Source organism: Metarhizium acridum, assembly GCF_019434415.1.
Source record: "Metarhizium acridum strain ARSEF 324 chromosome Unknown scaffold_555, whole genome shotgun sequence".
Lineage (NCBI taxonomy): Eukaryota > Fungi > Ascomycota > Sordariomycetes > Hypocreales > Clavicipitaceae > Metarhizium > Metarhizium acridum.
Window position 1 is genome coordinate 297,068 of NW_027094039.1, and position 21,221 is coordinate 318,288.

A 21,221-nucleotide genomic window follows, 5' to 3' on the forward strand; every position below is an offset into this window, starting at 1 on the left:
GTTCAATTGCTCACAAATCACGTGAAGCCATCGTCGCCTTCACCCCAGAATCCCGTCCGCCCACGCGTGGGAAACTGCGCACAAGCAGCTCAAACAGCTCCTCATCAAACCATCGCAGCCCGGCGCCATGGATCACCACTCGAGCCCGAGCCACCAAGCTCCGCTGGAGCCTGACAAGCCCTACGCTCCCCACGATGTCCTCGACGAGACGGCCAAGACGGCCGTGGTCGGCCTGGGAGGTGGTTTCTTCCTCGCGGCCATTCGGAACGCCATGTCGAAGCGCAACCTCGGCGCCCTGGGAGTATTCACCCGCGGCGCCCCCATTATCGGAATCTGCGGTATGAATTGCCTTTGCTGACCGGCCAGCCTGCCAACGCAATTGGCAACTGGCAATGCGGCGAGCTTTCAAAATTCTCGAGACTAACGGGGGTGGTTTTCGTGCGTGTTCCAGCCGCCGGTCCCGCCGCATACGCCTTCTTCTCCAGAACCATGATGAACCTGCGCGAAAAGGAGGACGCGTGGTCCGCCGCCTTTGGTGGATTCATGTGCGGCGGTGTCTTGGGCCTTCCTTGTACGTCGCAACACCTGTGCAATAAACACCCGCACCGCGAATGACTAGTCATCTAACCAAGCCATGTTATGGAAAAAAAAATACAGCTCGACGAATGCCCGTCGTCGTGGGTCTCGGCAGTGCCGTGGGCGCCATCCAAGGCGCACTATACTTCCTCGGCGGCCGCATTGACTCTTTCAAAAAGGAGTCTGACGAGTTCGAGCGCAAGGAGAGGGTCAGAAGGACGACCAGGCTACCCGTTGAGCAGACTGTTGCCGAGATTGGCGAGGGACGAGGTACGTGCCGACTTGGTAGCCCCCTTTCAAGTTTTTTTTTGGTTAAATGGCCTGCTAATCATGACTGCAACAGGCATTCAGCCTCCTGGATATGAGGAGCGAAGACGCGAGCGCATCAAGGACACGTACGGATTCGAGGTCAACCCCGTCAAGGCCACCGTGGAGGGCAGCCAATAAAGGAGACATGCATAGCTGAGAAGGAATCACACGCCCGTCAGAGAAAAATGTATATACCTCTTCCGGGGCCGGGGGGAAGAGATGTCATTATTAGAGAAATGGAGTTTCTTTGTTTTGTGCAAAGCACGTCAAAATGAGCTTCTCTTATACGATGTGCCTGTGGTGCTGTCACTGGGCTTGAATTAGGAAACCTGTAGTAATGGCATTGCGGAAGAAGACGACCCAAGATTGGGGTGCAGTGCTTGCTTCTTCCAAAGATGACCACGGCGTAGTTTTGCTGTTTATCCTCCTTGGCATGGCAATACTTGGCCAGGTGGGTTACCGTATCTGAGCCATGCACACATGTCTAGAGAACCAGAATCCTGTTGAACACTAGGGCCGGGCGCAGCTGACATAACACAGGAGCGTGCCCGCAATATATCAAATTTTTTGTTTACTGTTTACCCATCCTTCTACATGCCCATAATATACCCCCAAAAATTACCAACGCCTCGACTAGCGAAACCGAACATTGTACAAGTCCAAAATCTACCTCGTCTGGAGCAACCCCTGCCACTCACACTCTCCTTTAATTACAAAGCCCTGACGGATTGAAAGAACGGGTTCGCCAGTAGCTTTGAATCAGCAGCCACAAGCTCCTTTAGCTTGGAGACCTTCTCTTCCTGGCTCATCTCCCCCTTGGAGACCTGCTCCTTCCACTGAATCAATAACTGCTTGAGCATTGCGCTGCCCTCTTCAACATCTTCCTTGCTGTAAGACAGTGCATTGTCCTCATGCTTTGTTGTAAAGTCTTCCAGCTCATCAGCCTTGCGCTTCGCCATGCGGACTACTTTGTCCGGGAAGCGAACCAACTCCGCAACGTGAATACCGAAACTCTGGTCGCAGATACCCGGCTCTACCTTGTACAAGAGGGTGACTTCGCGCTTGTTATTGTCCTTGCCTGTGCCGCTGATGTGTGCTGTGACGTGGAGGTTGCGTACTTGGGGATATTGATCTGCCAGAGCAGTCAATTCGTGGAAGTGAGTTGCAAACATGGCAAAGCAGCCGATTTCCTTGACAATGTGTTCTGAAATGGCCCACGCCAGCCCAAAGCCGTCGTATGTGGATGTGCCTCGTCCAAGCTCATCAATAATGATTAAAGACTCCTTTGTGGCGGATTTTAGAATATTTGCCGTTTCTAGCATCTCGGCCATGAATGTAGATACACCCTTTAGCTGCGAGTCACTGGCGCCAACGCGAGCGAGGATGGAATCAAAGATGGTGAGCTCTGCCTCAGCGCAAGGTACAAAGCAACCAACCTGGGCCATGAGCGCAATGACACCAGCTTGGCGAATATAGGTGGATTTGCCGCCCATGTTGGGGCCAGTGATGATTAGAAAGGACGACTTGTCTCTGGTGAACTCAAGGTCGTTAGTGATGAATTGCACATCATCCTGAAGCTCCATGCAGGGATGGCGGGCACCGATCAACCGGGTTTGGCCTTCGCCGCGGGTGTGAATCTTGGGCCGGACATATGCTTCTGGCGCATGGACGGAGCAATGGGCGAGCGAAACGATCACGTCAAGGTGAGCTAGGACTCCGGCAAGGCGCTCGAGAACGGGGCAGTATGAAGATGCAACATGGACAACCTCATTGACCAGACTGCTCTGAGTCCTGTTGTAATTCTGAGATAGCTGATCATACTCCCGTCGATAAGACTGCATCTTTTTTGTGGTGAAGTAGACGCCGTTTTTTTGTGTAGAGCATTCTTGATAACTTGACTTGTTTCGAATACAGCCGGCTTCTTGCCTGGTCAATCGCATGCAAACTCCATGGACCTTGTGGCTAGTCTCTAGGAATATCTTCTTGTCTGCTTCCTGGCCTAGGTCCCGCGCAGCCTCATGAAATTCTGCCCTGATGTCGCGGTCGAGCTGATCGAGCTTCTTCCGAATAGTTTGCAGGCCCTGGTCGTACTCGGATTTGATAATGTATTCATGCCTGTCGAGTGCATCCAAATCAACAGTCTGTTCCACCATGTCTTGCAATTTGCCGAGATTATCAGAAAGCTCGCGCAACTTGGTCGTGTACGCTGCATCAAGAGGATCTCGATAAGCCTCATCCATCACCCCTTCAAAGGTGCCAATGAATCCAGGCAGTCGAATCACAACCTGGTACGCACGAACGACATCTTCCAAGTTTGCCTTGCCACGCTGAAACCTCTTTGATAGGCGATAGAGGTCCGGCACGGAACGAAGATGTTCTTCCTGCATCGTTTGTCTCAGCTCAGTGTCGGTGAAGAATGCTTCCACTAGCTGTTGACGTTTCTCAATCTCGTCTTTGTCCATCAGGGGCTGCTTCAACCACTGAGCGAGCAGGCGGCTGCCCACCGGCGTCTTGCAATGATTGAGGACGCCATAAATGCTCATAGTCTTTGACCCGTCCCGCGGACCAGGCATCAAATTAAGGGCTTTCAGAGCCGCTGCATCCAGCTTCATGAACTGTGCGAGGTCGTGCTGATAGAGGTGATACTGCCCAAAGTTTGAAGGGTCCTGTAGAACTCCAAGATATTTGATTAATGAGGCGGCGGACCCCATTGCAAGCTTGAGATCAGTCTGGGGGAGAAGATTCACCGACTTATCGTCCTTCAGCAAACGAGCGAGGTCCTGCTCGATATCTCGCGTACCAAAATCCCCCGCAGGACGTTCTGCAATAGCGACTCCGCAGTTGTCAATGATTTGTCTGAGTTTAGCCAATTCGGGGTCCTTATCCTTGTCGCCTTTATCGAGCTGGATGACACATTCCCGAACACCCAGCTGGATGAGCAAGGACTCAAAGTTGGAGTAGAGATCATTGTCTAGGAACTCGCTGACGCCAAGTTCTCTCACACTGGCATCCGCAAAACACACGCCGACACTTCTTGCCTCGGATGCTTTTGCGGAAATCTTGACGGCTATGATCATGGGCGCTGATTCGATTTGACCGCCAAGGTCATCCTCGATGTCTTGCAGATTGCCGGGGGAAGCCTGCTTGACGCATTTCCAGTTCATTCGGCCACTCGGGCTCTCCCAGATTTCAATGCGCTTACCCAGCTTAAACAGAGCTTCTCTAAGAAACTGGCGAAACACGGTAACGGTCATTGTTACGGATGGGAGTCCGGTGTGGTCGTTTCGGCCGAGTTGGCGGAGAACGGATGTCGTTTTGTAGACCTGGCCGACATTAGCACACCAATGGCTGAGGAGAGTCGACGCAGAGAATTACCGTCTTCGCAATGAACGAGGCATTGTCACCATGCGCCGTATACCAGTCGCCTCGGTCGAATATTCTGATAGTGTCTTCCCCTACATCGGGAAGAGACTTGTAGAAACGAATGAAGCCGCCCTCGTCGTCGAGCTAAGTCGAGTCGAGTCGAGTCAGCGAATACATAGAAACTCAACATAGGAGCCGTCTTTTTTCTTTTTCTCCTGCAGGTGCTCACCTTCAATTCGGGTCTTGAAGCCATAGTGCAGAATTCTTCTTCGTTGGACCTCACACGCCTTGAATCAAAGGACGGGCAATGACGGAGTTGTGAAAGTCAAGTCGCGTCGTCAACCCCACTGAGCTTGGGAGACGCGTTTTTGGGGATTTCAATTAAAATGTCTGGGCAGCGCGACCCACTAATTTCCCAAGTTGCGGTTGAGAACGTCTTGCAGCCCGTGGCTGACTGTGGCTGACTGTGGCTGACCACCACCATGTCGTGTGGCCAGCAGGCAAACTCAGGGACGGAAGTCATCTACATAACAGCACCAAGGACTCTCCGTAGAATTGCAAAGGACTTGTAAATACGGAGTCCTAGCGAACCGTATGACTCCTCTAGCATACTGTACTCAGTATTGCACTTATTGATGTCTTTGATGCACACCACACCGAAAGCCGCCACTCCAGAATCCACACTCCACACTTCACACAGAAGAAGAAGTCCTTTGGCCTCGCGAGCGACGAACCGATGCGGTATTGGCGAGAGGGTAGCAGGTGAACGTCCAGCATGTACATTAAACGCAACGCAAGTAGTCCAAGAGTTCATCAATCGTCAATTTACGAGTAGGCTAACCAACCAAGCGTAGTCATGGTCAGATAGACCGGCCAGACCATGGCTATGGCTAATGACGGTCCGCCATTGTCCATCCCGTCGATTCCTACATGGGATGACACCCTATGCAATGTTTTACGCCTTCGGATGATGATGGGTAAACTTTATGCATACGATACCACTCTATGGAGAGCACTTTTGTTGCCAAATACCTGCAACTTGTGTGCTAGTGGACCGTTTACTTCACCTGGGTCGCACAGCAGTCTGCTTACACGCATGATCAACAAGGCTACGTGACTATATTATTGCAGACTGCAAACGCGCCAAGAACTCTAAATGGCCGAATCATATAGAATTGGCCAATTCTCGGACAACTTCAGGCCACAACTCGGAGCTTATTCCCGTCAGATGCCACTCAGCTACGGAGGAGATACAAACACTTCACACCCAGGAGTCAAGACTCCATCCTATTATCACAAGGTTACGCTCCTGGGCCTTACACCTGGGTGGACAGCTTTATGGTTAATATCGTCTTGGCAGATCGACCTTCTGTCATAATGCACATAACGTTGCCCCTTCCGGACACCTCCGCGCCGGCCCCAAACCCGGGGGTTTTTATCACCAACGAACGTCAAGGCAACCTTGATTATGACCAACGTCAAGGTATGAATGTAATGACAGCGCATGCAAACCGCAGGATAGCTGGTCTTGGCAACAAGGATCGTCCATACCATCAAGGTGCTGCCGCCCCTCCGCCAACCATTGTGTCCATCAAGGTTCACCATCGTCGACAAGCTGAGTCCAGCCGCCCAAAGCGTCAGAGCCAAGGCCGAATTTTTTTTTTCCTTTAGTGCTGCTCGACAACATGGGCGGTGCATCGACATGGAGGCACAAGGGCATGCATGGGGTGGGTATGAGCTGAATCTTTTTTCCCCTTCGACCAGGAAGTGACTTTTGTGGATTGTCCCTGTGCTTCATCGATACTTTATTATAACTTTATAGCCCAAGGTTAAGTGCCCAAAACTGTCCACGGCTTCTGGCTTTCTGGCCCTCGCAACAATATACATACAGCGGCTCGAAAACCTTCCTGCGGCTCCGCTAAGGTTTGGTGTGGCTAATGAAGCTTAAGTTGCAAGCTTAAATCTTGTCGAGTTTGCAGCACCACCAATCATACATGCCTTTGACTACTTAAAGCAGCAGCATCCCTCTCTGCAAACAAGACTTACGAGTTCCGACGACATCTCGCTACACTCTTTTCTCTTTGCACAATCACGACGACAATTAAAACATATTTTCAATCATGCACGTCCCCTCATTCGCCGGACTGGCCCTCTTGGGCGCCGCAACCGCAAACGACGTCTATCCACGACAGACCGCTGCGCCGTCTCCTACAAGTGCGGCGGCACCGCAGATTACCGCTGTTACGGACTGCCATCTTCACGAATCGCAAGTGTACGTACATTCTGGAGAAAACTGAACCGTCATGGAGACGCTTTTAACTCACAAGCATCATGCTGCAGATTCTGTCTGGCGGGAGCAACCGAATATCTCGTTCACACCACGCCCACCCAGACCACAGACATTCCCGCCCAATTCACGGGATGTCACAACCATGGCTCTGAAACGTAATTTTGATTCGATTCCCTTGGTAGCTGTATTTTCTGCTTGTATGCTGACAGCATCGACAGGTTCTGCATCGCCCCCAACGGAGACGACGTCGAAGTCAACGTCCCCGGCGCCGGAGGCGACACCCATCAAGAAGGAGACCAACATGGCAGCGATTCCAAAGACAGCGGCCACAAGCACTGTCATTTCCACGCTGGCGTAGAGTACGTCACATCTCGGCCCCTTTCCAGACTTCCAGCCCGTCTTCGACTCGGCTAACTGTTCATTAGACACTGCGTAGGCGGCGACGAAAGTGAATCCGCCGCGCCAAATTGCGACAGCACGCCCAGGGAATACAACATTGGCCTGCGAGTCGGCCTGCTCTTCGTCATCATGGCCACGAGTGCCTTGGGTACGCTCCAAAACTCCAACCAAGTAGCAAAACGTGCACGACATGTACTAACGAGGAACCAGGTGTATTTGGTCCCATCTTCCTACACAAAGTCCTACCCAGGAGACTCTCCAAACTCTTCACGCTCCTCAAACAATTCGGTACCGGGATTATCATCTCAACCGCCTTTGTTCATGTAAGTCTGCCCCCCAACCCCCGGGCCAACTCTTCGCACGACACCGAGAGCAAAACCTAACATGATTTTTTTTTCTCAGCTCTTCACCCACGCCGCCCTCATGTTCGGCAACAAGTGCATCGGCGAACTGGGCTACGAAGGAACCACAGCCGCCATCCTCATGGCCGGCATCTTCCTCTCCTTCTTCGTCGAATACATTGGTCAGCGGATCGTCCTCGCCAAGACCAGGTCCACTGCCTTGTTGACCAGAGAGAAACAAGCAGAGGCCTTGTTGTCCACCGAGGTGGTGAGCATCTTGGTCATGGAGGCGGGCATCTTGTTCCATTCTTTGCGTAAGAAACTTTTTCCCTCCTCCCTTCCCCTTCCCATAACCGGCATCGTGCACAAATATTTGTATTATGGCTTGTTAACCACTTGACCAGTTATCGGATTGACTCTTGTCGTCGCTGGAGATTCCTTCTTCATTACCTTGTTCATTGTCATTCTTTTCCACCAAGTCTTCGAAGGCCTGGCACTCGGAACCCGAATTGCCACGATTGGAAGTTCCGCCGATGTCCATCTCCTGCCCCCCGCCGTCAATCACTCTGGCACAGCCGTCGAAAATGATACGGATAAGTCGGTTCATACTCCGACTGAGGAGACAGCAGACGCCTCTTCGACTTTTGACCGCCCTACATTGTCCATGAAGAAGAAACTCGGTCTTGCTGCCCTCTTCGCATTTGTTACGCCCATCGGCATGGCCATCGGCATTGGTGTCCTGCAAAAGTTCAATGGCAATGACAGATCAACCCTTCTTGCAATCGGCACTCTGGACGCCCTTTCGGCCGGCATCTTGGTTTGGACTGGCCTTGTGGAAATGTGGGCGGCTGACTGGATGACCGGCTCTCATGGTCACAAAGCCGAGTTGGCTGATGCAGATATGCTTACCGTCGGCCTTGGTGGATTTGGTCTAGTGGCTGGTATGGTGCTGATGAGCTTCCTGGGCAAGTGGGCGTAGACAACGCATATCTTTTTTTCTGTCTTACTGTTAAGATGATTACGATCCAAAGTACCGGCGAAAGTACCAGCTCGAAAACCTCATTTGATTCCCCAAGCATGTAGAGATTGCTGGAGTTGCAAGCTTGAAAAATTGGTACATTAATCTGATAAAACGGAGGAAAAAGCTCGCCATCTAGCTTGTCATCTAGTAGAGAAAGTAACTTGTAGCTTGTAGCAACATGAAGTTATGCTTTTCCCTGAATACATTTGACAGATGGATGATATTTGTTATAACATTGTGAAGTTCATTACTCTGGGGATCATTTCCTCCACACTAGTTTCTGTTCTTCGACTTAGAAATAGTGGAATTGGTCGCATTTCGTGGCAGTACTTGGATGGTACGTCTATCCAAGTCTACAACATCCCAGTGATCCGATATTTTTGGGTTCCCGTATGGCCGCAAAGCGGCAATGCGCATGCTAATGGGAAACCGTTAGCCAATTCTTCTTTCCACGACGAAACGGAGCACTTTGTTATTACGTGTAGTTGCCTGGAGATATCTGTGTGCCGTTTGACAATTTTCCGAACCACCAATATCGCTGATATCCTCGGGGTATTCGAGTCAGAGGGAATGAAACTGTGTCATTTATGTCGACGTCTGACGCATCGAACCATAAGAACTTGTCCGAATCACGCACTGAAGTGGCAGACCCAACATATTCTCTTTTGCCAATTTCGGGGGGGAATCGCCATTGTGATTCAGTCCAACCAGCGTCGAAAATCTGCTCCATGGTTAGTACAGCCCACCCATAAGACGCATAGGGTTTCAGGTTTAACTCACATCCCAGCGGAGATGAAAACAGGGGTAGCTGAGTCGACTGGATACATCGGCAAAGTCGCTAGGCGTTTTTGCAGGGTCAAAAGACCACCTGTAGTGATGGCATTAGTGTATGCAGAGAGCAAAGGCGATCATTATTCACAAACGTAGCACCGTCGCGCCAACCGTCTATCATAGGTGCACCATCGAACATGGTGTCAAATGCTTTCTCGGTATCATAAGCAGCCCCTGTCCTAAATTATCAGCTACCTAGCTTTTAGAAGGTGTGTGCAAGAAAATCTAGTGGTTACCTCCGTATGGAATGCATAGCTGCTCGCCATTATTGCCTTTCATCCATATTTTGCCGCTGAATAATGGAAGCATGTCATCGTCGGCCCCAGCCGGCAGCTCAAATCTAACTCTACATGGAGAAAAAAAATCAGCCGAATCTAATTAGTCTTCAACAGGTTGCCTACCTGAGTGTCTTGGTCTGACCAGAGTGAAGGGTCGTGTTTGGAGGGAGAGAAAGGCCTGGCACGATTCTGAGAGGCTGTAGTTGAGATAAAGGGCGAATATCGCTGACTCCATCATATATTTCTACTCCTGGAAGAGACTCGTGTGCAAATGTGTATATAACTGTTTGGTTCGCGTTATTCGTTATTTCAATGTCCCACTCAGCTTGGAACAACTCGGTATCGAGAAGCGAGATGGGTTCAAATGAAACTTGCGTGGTATAATTCAATACCTTCCAGGCGTCCACTAGCCCCGTCCCGACCTGGAAAGGGGGCGCAGATTCGTTGAAAACAACGTCGCCTGCACTCCAAGCAACATTTCGACCACTTGCAACAATTCTTTGAGCCAGTTTTTTTGCAAAGCTTGGGCCATGGAGCTCTCTACCACCATGGTGTGCGATATACAAAGCTGCGATGCCAGCGATGTACGGTGCCGCCATAGACGATCCACTGTCTGTCTCAAATCCTTGGTCAAGGTAAGTACTGAGAATGTTGTACCCAGGTGCCCCGATGTCTGGTTTCATGATAAGTTCGTTTGTTGGCCCCCAGGAAGTAAAGTATGCGGCAATTGGTCTATGCTGTGAATCTGAGTTTGAATCTGGATCTGATATCAGTGGATTGCCTGTGGCATTAATGGCTGCCACCGAGACGACGTGGCGTCCGTTCGACCCTACTCCAGAGTAAAACGGCCCTCTTGTTCCCTCGTTTCCTGCAGCGATAGATACAAACACCCCACGTTCAACAATTCGGTTGGCAACCAAAGCCCACGGACTATCGCTAAATCCACCAGGTCGGTTGACGCTGGCCGTAATTACATCGGCCTGTCACGAGTCAACTTGGATTCTAAAAGAGAGAGAGGAACCGCATACGCCAGCAGTATATGCGTCACAGAAGGCTTGTATAAGGACGTCTTCGGTTGTATCTGATGGGATAGGCTCCTGTGGTTCCTGTAAGCTGCAAGCTTTCTAGGGAATTTGTCCCGACATACATCTGAGAAGACCTTGAATATCAAGAGTTCTGCGCCAGGGGCCACCCCAGTAAACCTGTTCCGAAAACTATCAGCAATATTCGCCGGAAGGTAGTTCGGTATAAGCAAAACTAGCCACTCGTTTTCACCCGCTATTATTCCAGCGACGTGAGTCCCATGCCCTTTATAGTCCATGGGATTATTATCGGGTTTCTTAGGGCGAGTCCGCTCAGAACGAGAATCCCCTGTAAAGGCTCAGTCAAGGGCTTTGCAAAAATTTGGGGGAGGATTATGCTTGAGAAAGTGTACATTCCGGTCCTACAAGATCATATCCCCCGGCAACCTTGCATCCGGGGCCAAAACAGCCGCCAAGCTGTAGGAGTCAGTAGTCAGCACAGTCATATTCATGATTCTCACGCACGAACCGCCGGGTGGGAATAGTCGATTCCGGTGTCCACAACCGCGACTTTGACGCCTTTTCCTCTCATTCCAGCCTCGTGAAGCTTGTCTACTCCGGTCCAATGATGGACTGAGTAGTTTACTGGCCGATTTCCGTTGATTTCATTGGTAAGATCGGGCGAACGAGGGGTTGACAGCGTTGTGACAGGCCACACATTGGCTACACCAGGAATGGCTTGGATGAGATCAATGTTTTCAGCATATGTGGTAACCGTGGCTCCAGTAAAAATGTCTTCACAGTCAAATTGCTTATGATCACCTGCATGTAGGTTATCGAAAAGTCGAGATAGGAAGTGTGGGGAGTCTCCCTGATACATCAGGTTAGTACCTGGAGGATGACGAAGAATGCAGAGTTGTATTGGATACCCCGGTGGTTTCGACGATGTACTTTTGTACTATCCCGTTGCCTGGTGCGCCATTCGGGGTTGACGACAGTGGCCAGGCCGGTAACTGGGTGATAGCCGCAGCAGCATTAGATAGAATGCCCGCCGCTAGCATATGAAACATAGAAGCAACCAGCATTTTGGCTCGATGGGGGGATCGTGAGGTATATCTCGGGTAAACAGCTTCGTACTGTGAAGTCTGGTTAGTTTGAACAAGGGATAAAGTTGGAAAGAAGCTAAGTAGCACCCTACTTACTGAGAGTTCGTAGCGGAGGCTTTGAGCTTTCATCTGTGTGAGACGTCAAGGAGCAATGATGGTTGCGAATGAAGCGGCAAGATGAGTGATGAAATCTACTAGACGGTCACGACTAGATTTGTTTGAATTGGCTTCATGGCTCTTGTCTGCTTCGGCTAGATCACGCCGGGTCGCTACTATTTAGCTCTCCCATTGGTTCAGTTCACATGGGGAAAGAATCACAAGAGGAAGGAACAGGTCACACAGGCCTCTGTGCTCAAGGAGATGATACCAATCCAAGATGCAAACATACAACATTTGTTGGCGATATTGACGAGGATGGACTGAGCCACGGCAAGCTTTAGACACAACTTGGTTCTGATATGACCTCATCACAAGACTCTACGCAAACTGGATGCCATCTTGGAAATAACCATCGTTTTTCAACGGTACAAACACACGGGACAAGAGCCGAACGGGGCCACAATAGCTAATGAGGTCGATAGGTCTTCTGTCACAAAGGAGAGACAGGCAAATTAAGTCATCATACTTGATGGCTCTCTCTTCCACGAATAGTCTGCAGATACAAACTTGCAGCCAGAGGTGTCGTGCGGACCATCTCACGGGAGGCTTCCCTGACTAGCGGATTGCGAGAAGAGACCAAGGGAAAGCGGGTAATCGTTCCCGAATGCTGATAGAGTGGGTGAACTAGACCAGGCAACTTTACGAATCTTGCTCATGTGGGTACAGGTGGATGGCATACAGAAACTGCGTAAACGCAGGAGCTGGCGCCGTCGTTTCCGAAATCGTTGATTGGGCACCACGGATTAAGGAAAGAACAACTCACGTTTGCACCACCGTTAGTGTTGATGAGTATCCGACAATGCCGGTTTGGCGGTTGATGACTCAAGCAGCGACCAGAAGACGACACAACCCGAGGCGGTTGGCGGTTCACGGTTGTCGACATGCAGAATAGCACCGTCAGATGAGCCAATCTAACGTAAAAGCTTGTCCTCAACAAGCAACATGGGCGGGGGAAAACGGTCAACGGACTACGAAAGACGACATGACCGAGTTGCACCCCCGCACGATGGGTTGGTGATGCATGCACTTCCGCATTTCGTACCTGCGCTAAACTTCCAAGGGTGCACTGAAGTATGTACTAGGTAGACTTTAATAAATGTCAAGTTCGAAAGCAGCCACCAGTCGGCCAGCCAGCGGCTGCTTTAAAGTGGTGCATAGGCATCACTAATGACAATTGACGCGAAGTCGGCACGAGGCATGTCCCGATCTGGGCAGTTGAAGCATCGATACGAAGGATTCCGTACAAGACTCTCACTCGCATCAACTCGAGCAATAATCATCTGCCATAATAACAGAGACGGTAGACGTTGCTTTCATTTCCCCATTTTGACCTCCGCTATGATGGGCGCACAGAAGCTCCAATGACCATCCACGGTTGAGAAATTAGATTGACATCATAAGCAGCGCCACCAGGGCTTGACATCGGGCCCGTAGCACCGAACGCACAGACTGGCTTGAAATATTCAAAGTTGGGGAGCCGAATAATCATCAGTACAGCAAAAGGTCATCGATGGGAGGATTTTCGATGGCGGACATTGGAGAATCAACGCATACATATAGAGTACAGACACGTAAGAAACGACGAATGGTCCAGAGCTAGGTGGCGCAGTTGGATACAAATGACTAAGTTGCCTGCAGCTTGCATTGCGAGAAATCCATATCAGCCTGTTTGCGCCATCTGGCATTGCTCCGTAACTAGTACCAAGGACCTTATATCCACCAAGCTGAGTCTTGCCACCGGTGGGCATCAAGCTATTTATCCTTGCTCGCGTGTCAACCAGGTCGTACTCCATGCTACCTAACTACTAGGTACCTACTAACTAGTAGGTATTCCGTACGCTATACCAGGCTCTCCAGTTGGCCCGGTGCTCCAGACCGAGTAGTATGGAGCCAACAAACACATTGTGTTTCCAATCCATAATGACTTGGCTAATGGCAGTACTGTACTCCGTACTGAATACATCTATCTATCTGGGTGCCTTCCAGCGGCCTCCACCATGCCTGTCGCGAGGAGGTAACCCCGGTGCCGTGTTGCCATGTCGCCGTGATGCCCAATATATTACTTGAATTAATAAATCCTCGAGTGTCTGGTGGTAGTACTCGTTACTCTGTGGTGGTGGGCGCATGGATCAACCAGACACGTCTCTGATCCAGGAACTCCAGGAACCACACCACTCAGCTCTTAGCATTCAATGCCCCTGCCAGCGGCAACCGGGCCCCCGGTCTATTCTGAGGACTGAGGACTAATTCCTGCAACCAGTCAAAACAGTCAGCCAATCACGTTGCCCGACACCCAGACCCAGACACCCGAAATGGACCCAGTATCAATGTTGCCCAAAGTTGCCCATCATCCGGGCCACTAAGCTAAAAGCATCCCCAGTTGCGCATCCACTCTCCATCCACTCTCCATCCACTCCCTCTCAGTCCATGTCGACATCTGGACCTTCTCCCGCTCGACTGCTACTTCACCGTGTCGTCCGTCCCTCCTTTTCGTTATCACCCTCACCAGTTATGTACCCCCTGCACTGATTGTGCTCTCGCTCTTTTCCTTTGCTATCGTTCCTCTTGGCCAAGATTGGGATACTCCTGGTGAATCCCTACATCGAATTGCTCTCAGTACACTCTCGTTTTGAATGTCTCAAAAACCGGTCTTGTAGCCTCGCAACCGCCAAATTAGCACCATCTCCTCTCGAGACGCACCCTTCATTTTTATACCCTCATTTAGCGGCTCAGTCTTGAATCTTGACGGCGGCATCAACTCCTGTCCGACCCCCGTACTCCCTAGCTGCCTTCTCCAGGTGGCCACTTGAGCGGTCGAAACAAGCTCCAATCGGCTTCTTCCAACTGGCACAGCGCAAGACGTTCATTTCCTCTTCTCCGACCTGTTACTTCGTTCTACCCTTCACCCATCATGGGCCAAAGCCTCATCGACAGAATCCAGGCCAAACTGGAGCTCCTCCGCCTCGAGCAGCGATATACCCGTCGTCGCAATCGCCGATCCACCTTCCAGTCGAATGCAATCTACGTTGACGGTGAATACGTCTACCAAACGCCAAACACCACTGGCTCATCCACAGATTCCAGCAACGCTCATGTAGATGCACTCCACGGGGAAATGGTGTCGCCCGGCAAGAACATGCCCGTCACTACCTTCCCCTCCGAGTCCCGCCCCGAAATCTCCATGCCTGAACGCAAAAAATTGAACCGATTCAGCTCCATCCCCAGCCTCGGCAGTGTTTTTGGGTCCAAGGAAAGACCTCGAGTTGTCGAGAGACGCACCAGCATGATCAGATGATGGTCCAACTTGCTTCTTGTGTATAGTTGTTTAACATGGCCTGATGTGAGATGCGCCCTTGACAAGAATATGCTGGCATCCTTGAAACCCAAACCCTCGGTCCAAGGGTCCGCCATGTAGAGAGAACATGACGCGGGGGAAGGGCAAATCAACAAGATGTTTCCAGGTCCGCAAGGATGAGGGCAAAGGAAGAGCACAGAAGATGTCTAATGGATCTCTCCCGTCGCGAGGAAATAACATGGGTGCGACTCTTTCACGAATTACCTCGTCATGCCTAGTTCAGCGTTCGTCATCTACCTCGGTTTTTTTTTTTTCTTTAATAATTTTTTTTTGTTGGGATCATGGGTCAAGGCCTCATCGGTTGAGGTTCCGTCTTCAGGGAGTTGGGTACGTCCAAAAAGCACTTGCCATCGGGCACGTCGAGTCTCGACCGCTTCACATTGGAGCTCTTCGGTGTGGTTTGCCGTACATGGTTGTAGAGCGTATTTTGGTTTGCTACGATTAAAAAAAAAATTTTTAAACCACGCGCTTCAGCTTGTACATAGATTTGTCTGGATGAAATTGTTGACACTTTTGTTCCGAGTCGCTTCTACGTGTGCCTCTGTCTCTTCAGGGCAAAGCTACAATCAATCCCCTTTTCCCATGGACTGGAAGAATTGCACCAAGGGCCAGGCATGGCACGAGAGCCACCATGTCTCTGACCCTCGTTTTAGACACCGGTGGCCAACTGTCTCGTGTGAGCACCCAACTGAACGGTGCGACATTCCTAAACCGTTTGTTTCGAGCTCGTCCGCCGAGAAGGGCGCCTCGTGAGACCAACGAGGTTTGAAACCGGTGGGGGGGTTGCCGGTTCATGCTTTGAGGCCCGAGTGCTGGTAGCCAATGCCGCTGTCAAGCTGTCATGTGTCTGGTGAGTTTCGGCGCGAACTGGTGGATGGATGGGATGGGATGGGATGCCGTGTGACCGTGACGATTGGCCCTAAGCCATTGGCCGTTGTAACTTGTGGAGAACGGCGTCGCGGCGACTACGGAAATAACGTCTTTGATGCTTTAACTTTACTTGGGCTGCCACGGAATGATTGGGCTGCAGACTGCACGACAAGAAAAAGAGAGAAAGAGGAGGAGGAGGATTGATGTGCTGGCAACGAATGAAAAATCCACCAGACGACACAGTTGTCTACTTTGGGAGAATTGAAATAACTTAAATAAGACGCCTGGCTGGACCTAGATCATGAAGACAGTCGCCTTGTCGCCCGACGCTGCAGGATAAGCTATCGACCGAGACACATCACATCACCTGGCCACAAAAAACAAAAGGCTTTGACACGGATATATTCAAACACCTTATCCACAGACGCGGCAAACATGCAACTACGCCATGTAAAAGACCCAAGCAGGTACGCGTACCGTCCCATCCCGCACTATGCCGCTCAACGCCATTCAAATATGCTAGCCCTGCATACGCAGGGTATGCCAATCACACACACCCCCAAAAGTCTCTATTTATATGATGCATATGCAAAACGAAATAGCATTTGCATCAGCCGGTCAAACCGCCACCCTTTTAGCAACTCACAAGTCCCCTTGAAGGAGCCAAATCCCGAGCGCCTAGCACAGTCGTCGTTTCGTTGGCGTCATCGTATACTTGCAGCTTGGCCATGGATTTGGACTTCGACTTGCGGGCCTTAATTCTGACGGTGTGATCGTCTAGAAACTCCTCCTCAACATCCGCTTCATCCTGATCGGAGCTTGTGCGATCAGGGTTGATCGTGAGGCGTGACCGTCTCAATTTTCTATCGTGTCTCAGGGGGCTCCTCAGGCTCATGACGCAAGTATGCTCGGCAGAAATTCCCAATCGGTTTCTCAGGCGTTGAATCTTCCCAATCAACTTGGCCTGTCCTGGAAAGAAAGGCAGAGCCATCTCGTAGGCTCTCAATGCCGAGGCATCGTCACCATTCTCCCTGTGTTGCCTGGCAGCTAGCAGAAATCGTAGACCATCAGACTTGGAGTCCACGCGAGCATCTTCACTCTCGATGCGCCGCTCCAGCGCCTCCAGACGTCTTTGCATAGCTTCGCTCACGTCATGTTGAGAAGTCGCGCCGTGTTTTTGGCTTTGCACTGTCTTCTCGGCGGCCGTCCTTGCTGCCAAGATCTCGCCAACCTTTTTCTCGACCATGGCCTCAATCTGCGATGCAGTTACTGTGATGGATGGCTCGTCAATGGACGGCCGAGCAAGTTTGCTGGGTCTCGCAATTCCACTCTCGTGGTCCGATGGACGCTTGTGGGCGGCGCTGAGGCGAGGCACCAAACTAACATTTACAGCAGCAGGTCGCGGCAGTGACGTTGATATGGAGATTGTCTTGGTTGGAGACTGCCTGGCCTTGTCTGTGTAAACGCTGAACGACTTGATGGGTCGAGTTACGTCTGCAGAACCTTTGGCAGCTACGTTGCCATTATGCACGTTGTGAGCGCTCAAGGCATGAGCCAGCGGTCGAAGTGGCTGGCGCTGAACGGCAATAGAAGAGCCCGCCGTTCTGGGGAACTGCTTGAACACTACTTCGTTCTCAATCTCGCGGACTTCTATCCGCTTAGCCCGGGAACTGACGTTGAGACTGCTCAGGGTGTCAAGGTGGTAGCTGCGGAGAGGAGCCAGGTTCAAGAACATAAGCGTGATGCCGTTGTTCTGGCCAAGGGATAGAATTCGGGTCATTTTGGATTCTCTGTACGGAATGCGCTTGTCACCTCTTGAAATGGCATCGATGCACTGGCTGAGGACAAAGAGGCTCTTGTTGATAGCCGCCGACTCGACCAGTCTCTCCTTGCCATTGTCAGTGCGACGGTTGTCTTCTGAACCTGCCAAGTCAATGGCAGATACAGTACTCTCACGGATCATTCCGTCCGTCGTTTGGGTTACCTTGACGCGTAGGATGGCGTGACTCCGACTACTGTGTGCGTTTAGTTTTGTGGACGCGGTAACACGGTTGTTGTTAGCCTCAATGTACAGCTTCTCAAAGTCGCGGAGGTCCTCGCAGGCTCGCTCAGACAGCCCAGCTACAACGGTTCTCCCGCTGGCCTCGGCGCGAAGCGGCAGTCCGGATGGTGTTCTCTTCTCAGGCGGCTCGAGCAGGTCGAACACCTTGTCATTGTAAATCTCGTAGTACGACAGGCTGACTTTTACCGTCGTGTTGCCGTCTGAGTCCTTGGCAATCTTTTTGCCCCTTCGAAACACGCCGCTCAAAAGTCGGGGAATAACTCCTCGGTCGGCGAGCTTGAGACCGCCACGCATAGTATGCGTCTTCCCCGTGCCAGTGACACCGTAGGCGAATATTGTGACATCATATCCCTGGAATAATGACTTGAGATGCGGCTGTACTGTTCAAGGCTTTAGCATTTGGAAGGGGGGATCGAGGCGGACGCCTCCTTCATACGCTTGGAGAGAGGGGCAAGGGCAGGAACTGCTGTTTCTTTTGCAACCCATACCTTCAGAAGTAAACAGCGTCTCCTGTGATGTCGACTGATCGTACACGGCATTGAACGCGAAGGAAAAGTCCTCGGCCTGGTTCTTCGGGTTGGGGATCTTGACAATGGTGTGCGGCCCGCCTGCCTCAGCACCGTCAGGACGAACAATGATGTCCTTGTCCAGCTCTGTCTCCAGCAGCGGACGTATCCTCGCAACAACACGAACGGACATGGCTGATGTCTAAGGAAAAGAGGGCATGCAAGGCAAAGCCAATTGACAAAGGGAACGTCGCGATGCAACCCGAACTACGCGACGGCGATTTACAATGAACGCTCCCGGCACTACTCCCGTACACGATACTTGTGCCCAAGGAGATGACGAGTGATGGAAGCTCACAGGCAAACTGAGTAATAAGTCCTGCCAGGATCTTTGGTGTGGAGGTGCCAGTGCAATTGGCAAAGCAAAGCGAGATTGGCGTGGTTGTCTGGGCAACGACAGCTCCAGCCAATAGCTGGGCGATCTCAACGGGGTTGTCCACGATTGTGGGGCCGGTGGACGGCATCGGAAAAAGCCGCCCTTCCAGCCAAGCGTGCCACCCCAAGCGTATGAGAGCTGCGCATCGACGTCAACCGTTCATTCTTTGCGACCGCCACTGACGAACAAAAGTCTCCTCAAAGAGACTGCGACGCCATGATGCGAGGGTCTTCGCCGCTGGTGAGGTCGACACGTGGTCTGCGTCTTCGGCGGCCCGCGTCCTTTGTCTGCTGGCAATGCAGGACAATTCAGATCAGTGCTGCCCCGAGCACCGAGTCCCCGAGGGTGCCTGGCGATGCGTTTGGAGCTCCCATTGGCGGCGCGCGAGATATGGCTGGTGAGTCGGCTGCTCATTTTTGCACTGCTAGCTTGGCTCTGCATAGCTTGAAGCTGACATTCGACTTGTACAGATGCTCGGTTCGAAGTTCTTGGATCTCCATACTCACTGCTATCCGTCACCCTTTCAGCATCGCAGAAACTTTACACGAGGCGGGGCACGCTTGTTGCTGTAGCTGGAAAGCCAGATAACGTATGAATGATGAAGCCATGTGACTATGGCATGCGATTCGGCTCAAATTCTTTTTTGGGGAAAATGTTTCTAACTGCATGCTTGCACAAGGCCCAATCGACGTTATCACTGCTGAATCCTGTAACCCGAGCTGCTTTCGGAGTTCCGTTTGTCTACCAGCGAATTTCTGCGACGACACCTATTACCGCCCTCATCTCCACAAAGTCACCGACGACTACATTTACCGTTCTTCACCTCGATGGCACTACCGATTGGATGGTATCTCAGCGAAATGCGCTACTCGCTTGGACAGGCCACACGCTGACGCTGTCTTCTCGAATCCAGCGCAGGCTTGCGCTTGCACACTGGGGCAGCACACACTTGACCGGGCGGGGACTGGCTGCCCTATCTGCCCCAGGACAAATCTACCAGCTTACACTGGGAGAAGGCGAAGAGTTTGTCGCCCATCCGGGCAGCGTTGTCGCTTACTCTGTTTCGAGAAACGCACCGCAGCCGTTCCGCTTCAAAAGCACCAGCCTGCGTCTTCAAGTACCCTCATTGACATCTTGGATTCCAGAGATGGAATTGGTCAAGACGGTGCGAAACTCGGATGTCTACAAGTTCCTTGCTGGGGCTTTACACAACTTCCGAACCATGGCACGACGAACCATCTGGGGTGACCGTCTATTCCTTCAGTTCAAGGGTCCTGCCACAATCCTGATGTCAAGTCGGGGCGTACGTGTCGCAGATGCGTTGTCTCGAGAGCAAGTCAATGAAATTGCTGATGCACCGGCGGGAGTATTACCCTCGGCTGTCGAGCTGGCGAGCAAGCCAAAGGAGGGAGGGCAGAGCCTAGATAAGTCTCAAGCAGACGAGGTCACCAGCAATCTGCAAGTTGGGCCGGCGCCAAAAGACGGCAAGGTTGTGTTGGAAGAGGGAAGGGAGCTGAAAGAGTTTGTGCGGTAATGAGATTCGCTTGTTGGCCGGGGAGAGCTAAAATGATACGAACAAGACACGTTTGCTCATTTGTATCCCATACTGACTGTAGAAGTGTATTAGTACAAGACGAGCTGCTGAATATTTATAGATTTCAGTGGATGACAGCCAGCTTTCTTCCCCTCGGATTCGATATTGCGAGTGTAGATCAAAATCAGATATCCGCGGAGACATGCAGAATACAGGGCGTCCCGGCAGACAATGCTCGTCGTGTTTCAGTCATACATTTCTCTTTTTTACGTGGGCGTCGGACAAAGCCACCGGATGTCCACCACCCCTTTGTGCCGTGTATACTGCCCGCTCATCCGGCATGAAGAATTTCTATAATTCCATACTCTTCACGCTCGCCACGCGTGGGAGCTGACGAATGTATTCCCCAGCTTAGGGATGTTTGAACCGTTTCGCGGGCCACCCCAAGACGTAGCCGCGTCTGCCAACACGGCCCATATGGTCCCTTGAAGGTGTTTTCACTGACAACCATGACCTGAGTGACTCTACGGACACCGTTGCTTTCCTTTTCAAGTTTAGTGCCAAGCCCGGGGTGTCTGGCAGTTTGGTCGCCGCGAGCACAATAGAAACCAACAGTCACAATAATAACTCGCGCTCAGATCCCCCAGATCCCTCTGGAGAACAGCCAACAAGAGCCACCACGCCAGCATGCGGCGTCTCTTGCCACCGGCACAGCTTTCACAACAGGTGCGTGATGTTGGTTCGCACGAAATTTCGTACGCGT

The 21,221-nt window shown here is 51.5% G+C and overlaps 8 protein-coding genes across 8 annotated transcripts; 5 read left to right on the forward strand and 3 right to left on the reverse strand.

Annotated features, from left to right (window-relative positions):
- The first annotated feature begins 90 nt into the window (after positions 1-90).
- Positions 91-1,255, forward strand: J3458_018782 (uncharacterized protein). Its single transcript, XM_007812816.2, has 4 exons — positions 91-338; positions 452-571; positions 658-846; positions 920-1,255. Exons 1-4 carry the CDS (start codon positions 128-130, stop codon positions 1,021-1,023), a joined length of 624 nt encoding a protein of 207 aa, XP_007811007.1. The 5' UTR covers positions 91-127; the 3' UTR covers positions 1,024-1,255.
- On the reverse strand, positions 1,256-4,560 carry msh2. Its single transcript, XM_007812815.2, has 3 exons — positions 4,478-4,560; positions 4,261-4,392; positions 1,256-4,208 (listed from the first exon to the last, which is right to left on the reverse strand). Exons 1-3 carry the CDS (start codon positions 4,499-4,501, stop codon positions 1,596-1,598), a joined length of 2,769 nt encoding a protein of 922 aa, XP_007811006.2. The 5' UTR covers positions 4,502-4,560; the 3' UTR covers positions 1,256-1,595.
- Positions 4,561-5,625: 1,065 nt separating this feature from the next.
- J3458_018784 (uncharacterized protein) lies at positions 5,626-5,919 on the forward strand (the record flags this gene model as incomplete). Its single annotated transcript, XM_066121243.1, has 1 exon — positions 5,626-5,919. One exon carries the CDS (start codon positions 5,626-5,628, stop codon positions 5,917-5,919), a length of 294 nt encoding a protein of 97 aa, XP_065973598.1.
- A 34-nt stretch (positions 5,920-5,953) lies between these two features.
- ZRT1 (high-affinity Zn(2+) transporter zrt1) lies at positions 5,954-8,565 on the forward strand. Its single transcript, XM_066121244.1, has 7 exons — positions 5,954-6,520; positions 6,589-6,693; positions 6,757-6,897; positions 6,964-7,085; positions 7,148-7,260; positions 7,340-7,592; positions 7,683-8,565. The coding sequence occupies exons 1-7, from the start codon at positions 6,369-6,371 to the stop codon at positions 8,255-8,257; spliced, it is 1,461 nt and encodes a 486-aa protein (XP_065973599.1). The 5' UTR covers positions 5,954-6,368; the 3' UTR covers positions 8,258-8,565.
- On the reverse strand, positions 8,556-11,515 carry J3458_018786 (uncharacterized protein; the record flags this gene model as incomplete). The annotated part of the gene is made up of 10 exons (XM_066121245.1): positions 8,556-8,717; positions 8,779-9,020; positions 9,080-9,304; positions 9,367-9,476; positions 9,532-10,388; positions 10,437-10,514; positions 10,556-10,779; positions 10,844-10,907; positions 10,960-11,301; positions 11,360-11,515. The coding sequence occupies 8 exons, from the start codon at positions 11,513-11,515 to the stop codon at positions 9,156-9,158; spliced, it is 1,980 nt and encodes a 659-aa protein (XP_065973600.1). The 3' UTR covers positions 8,556-8,717; positions 8,779-9,020; positions 9,080-9,155.
- Positions 11,516-14,128: 2,613 nt separating this feature from the next.
- On the reverse strand, positions 14,129-18,858 carry J3458_018788 (uncharacterized protein). Its single transcript, XM_007812811.2, has 2 exons — positions 18,471-18,858; positions 14,129-18,362 (listed from the first exon to the last, which is right to left on the reverse strand). Exons 1-2 carry the CDS (start codon positions 18,679-18,681, stop codon positions 16,555-16,557), a joined length of 2,019 nt encoding a protein of 672 aa, XP_007811002.2. The 5' UTR covers positions 18,682-18,858; the 3' UTR covers positions 14,129-16,554.
- J3458_018787 (uncharacterized protein) lies at positions 14,607-14,990 on the forward strand (the record flags this gene model as incomplete). The annotated part of the gene is made up of 1 exon (XM_007812812.1): positions 14,607-14,990. One exon carries the CDS (start codon positions 14,607-14,609, stop codon positions 14,988-14,990), a length of 384 nt encoding a protein of 127 aa, XP_007811003.1.
- A 227-nt stretch (positions 18,859-19,085) lies between the features above and the next one.
- Positions 19,086-21,155, forward strand: AIM24 (Altered inheritance of mitochondria protein 24, mitochondrial). Its single transcript, XM_007812810.2, has 3 exons — positions 19,086-19,321; positions 19,395-19,513; positions 19,604-21,155. The coding sequence occupies exons 1-3, from the start codon at positions 19,141-19,143 to the stop codon at positions 20,456-20,458; spliced, it is 1,155 nt and encodes a 384-aa protein (XP_007811001.2). The 5' UTR covers positions 19,086-19,140; the 3' UTR covers positions 20,459-21,155.
- The last annotated feature ends 66 nt before the right edge of the window (positions 21,156-21,221 follow it).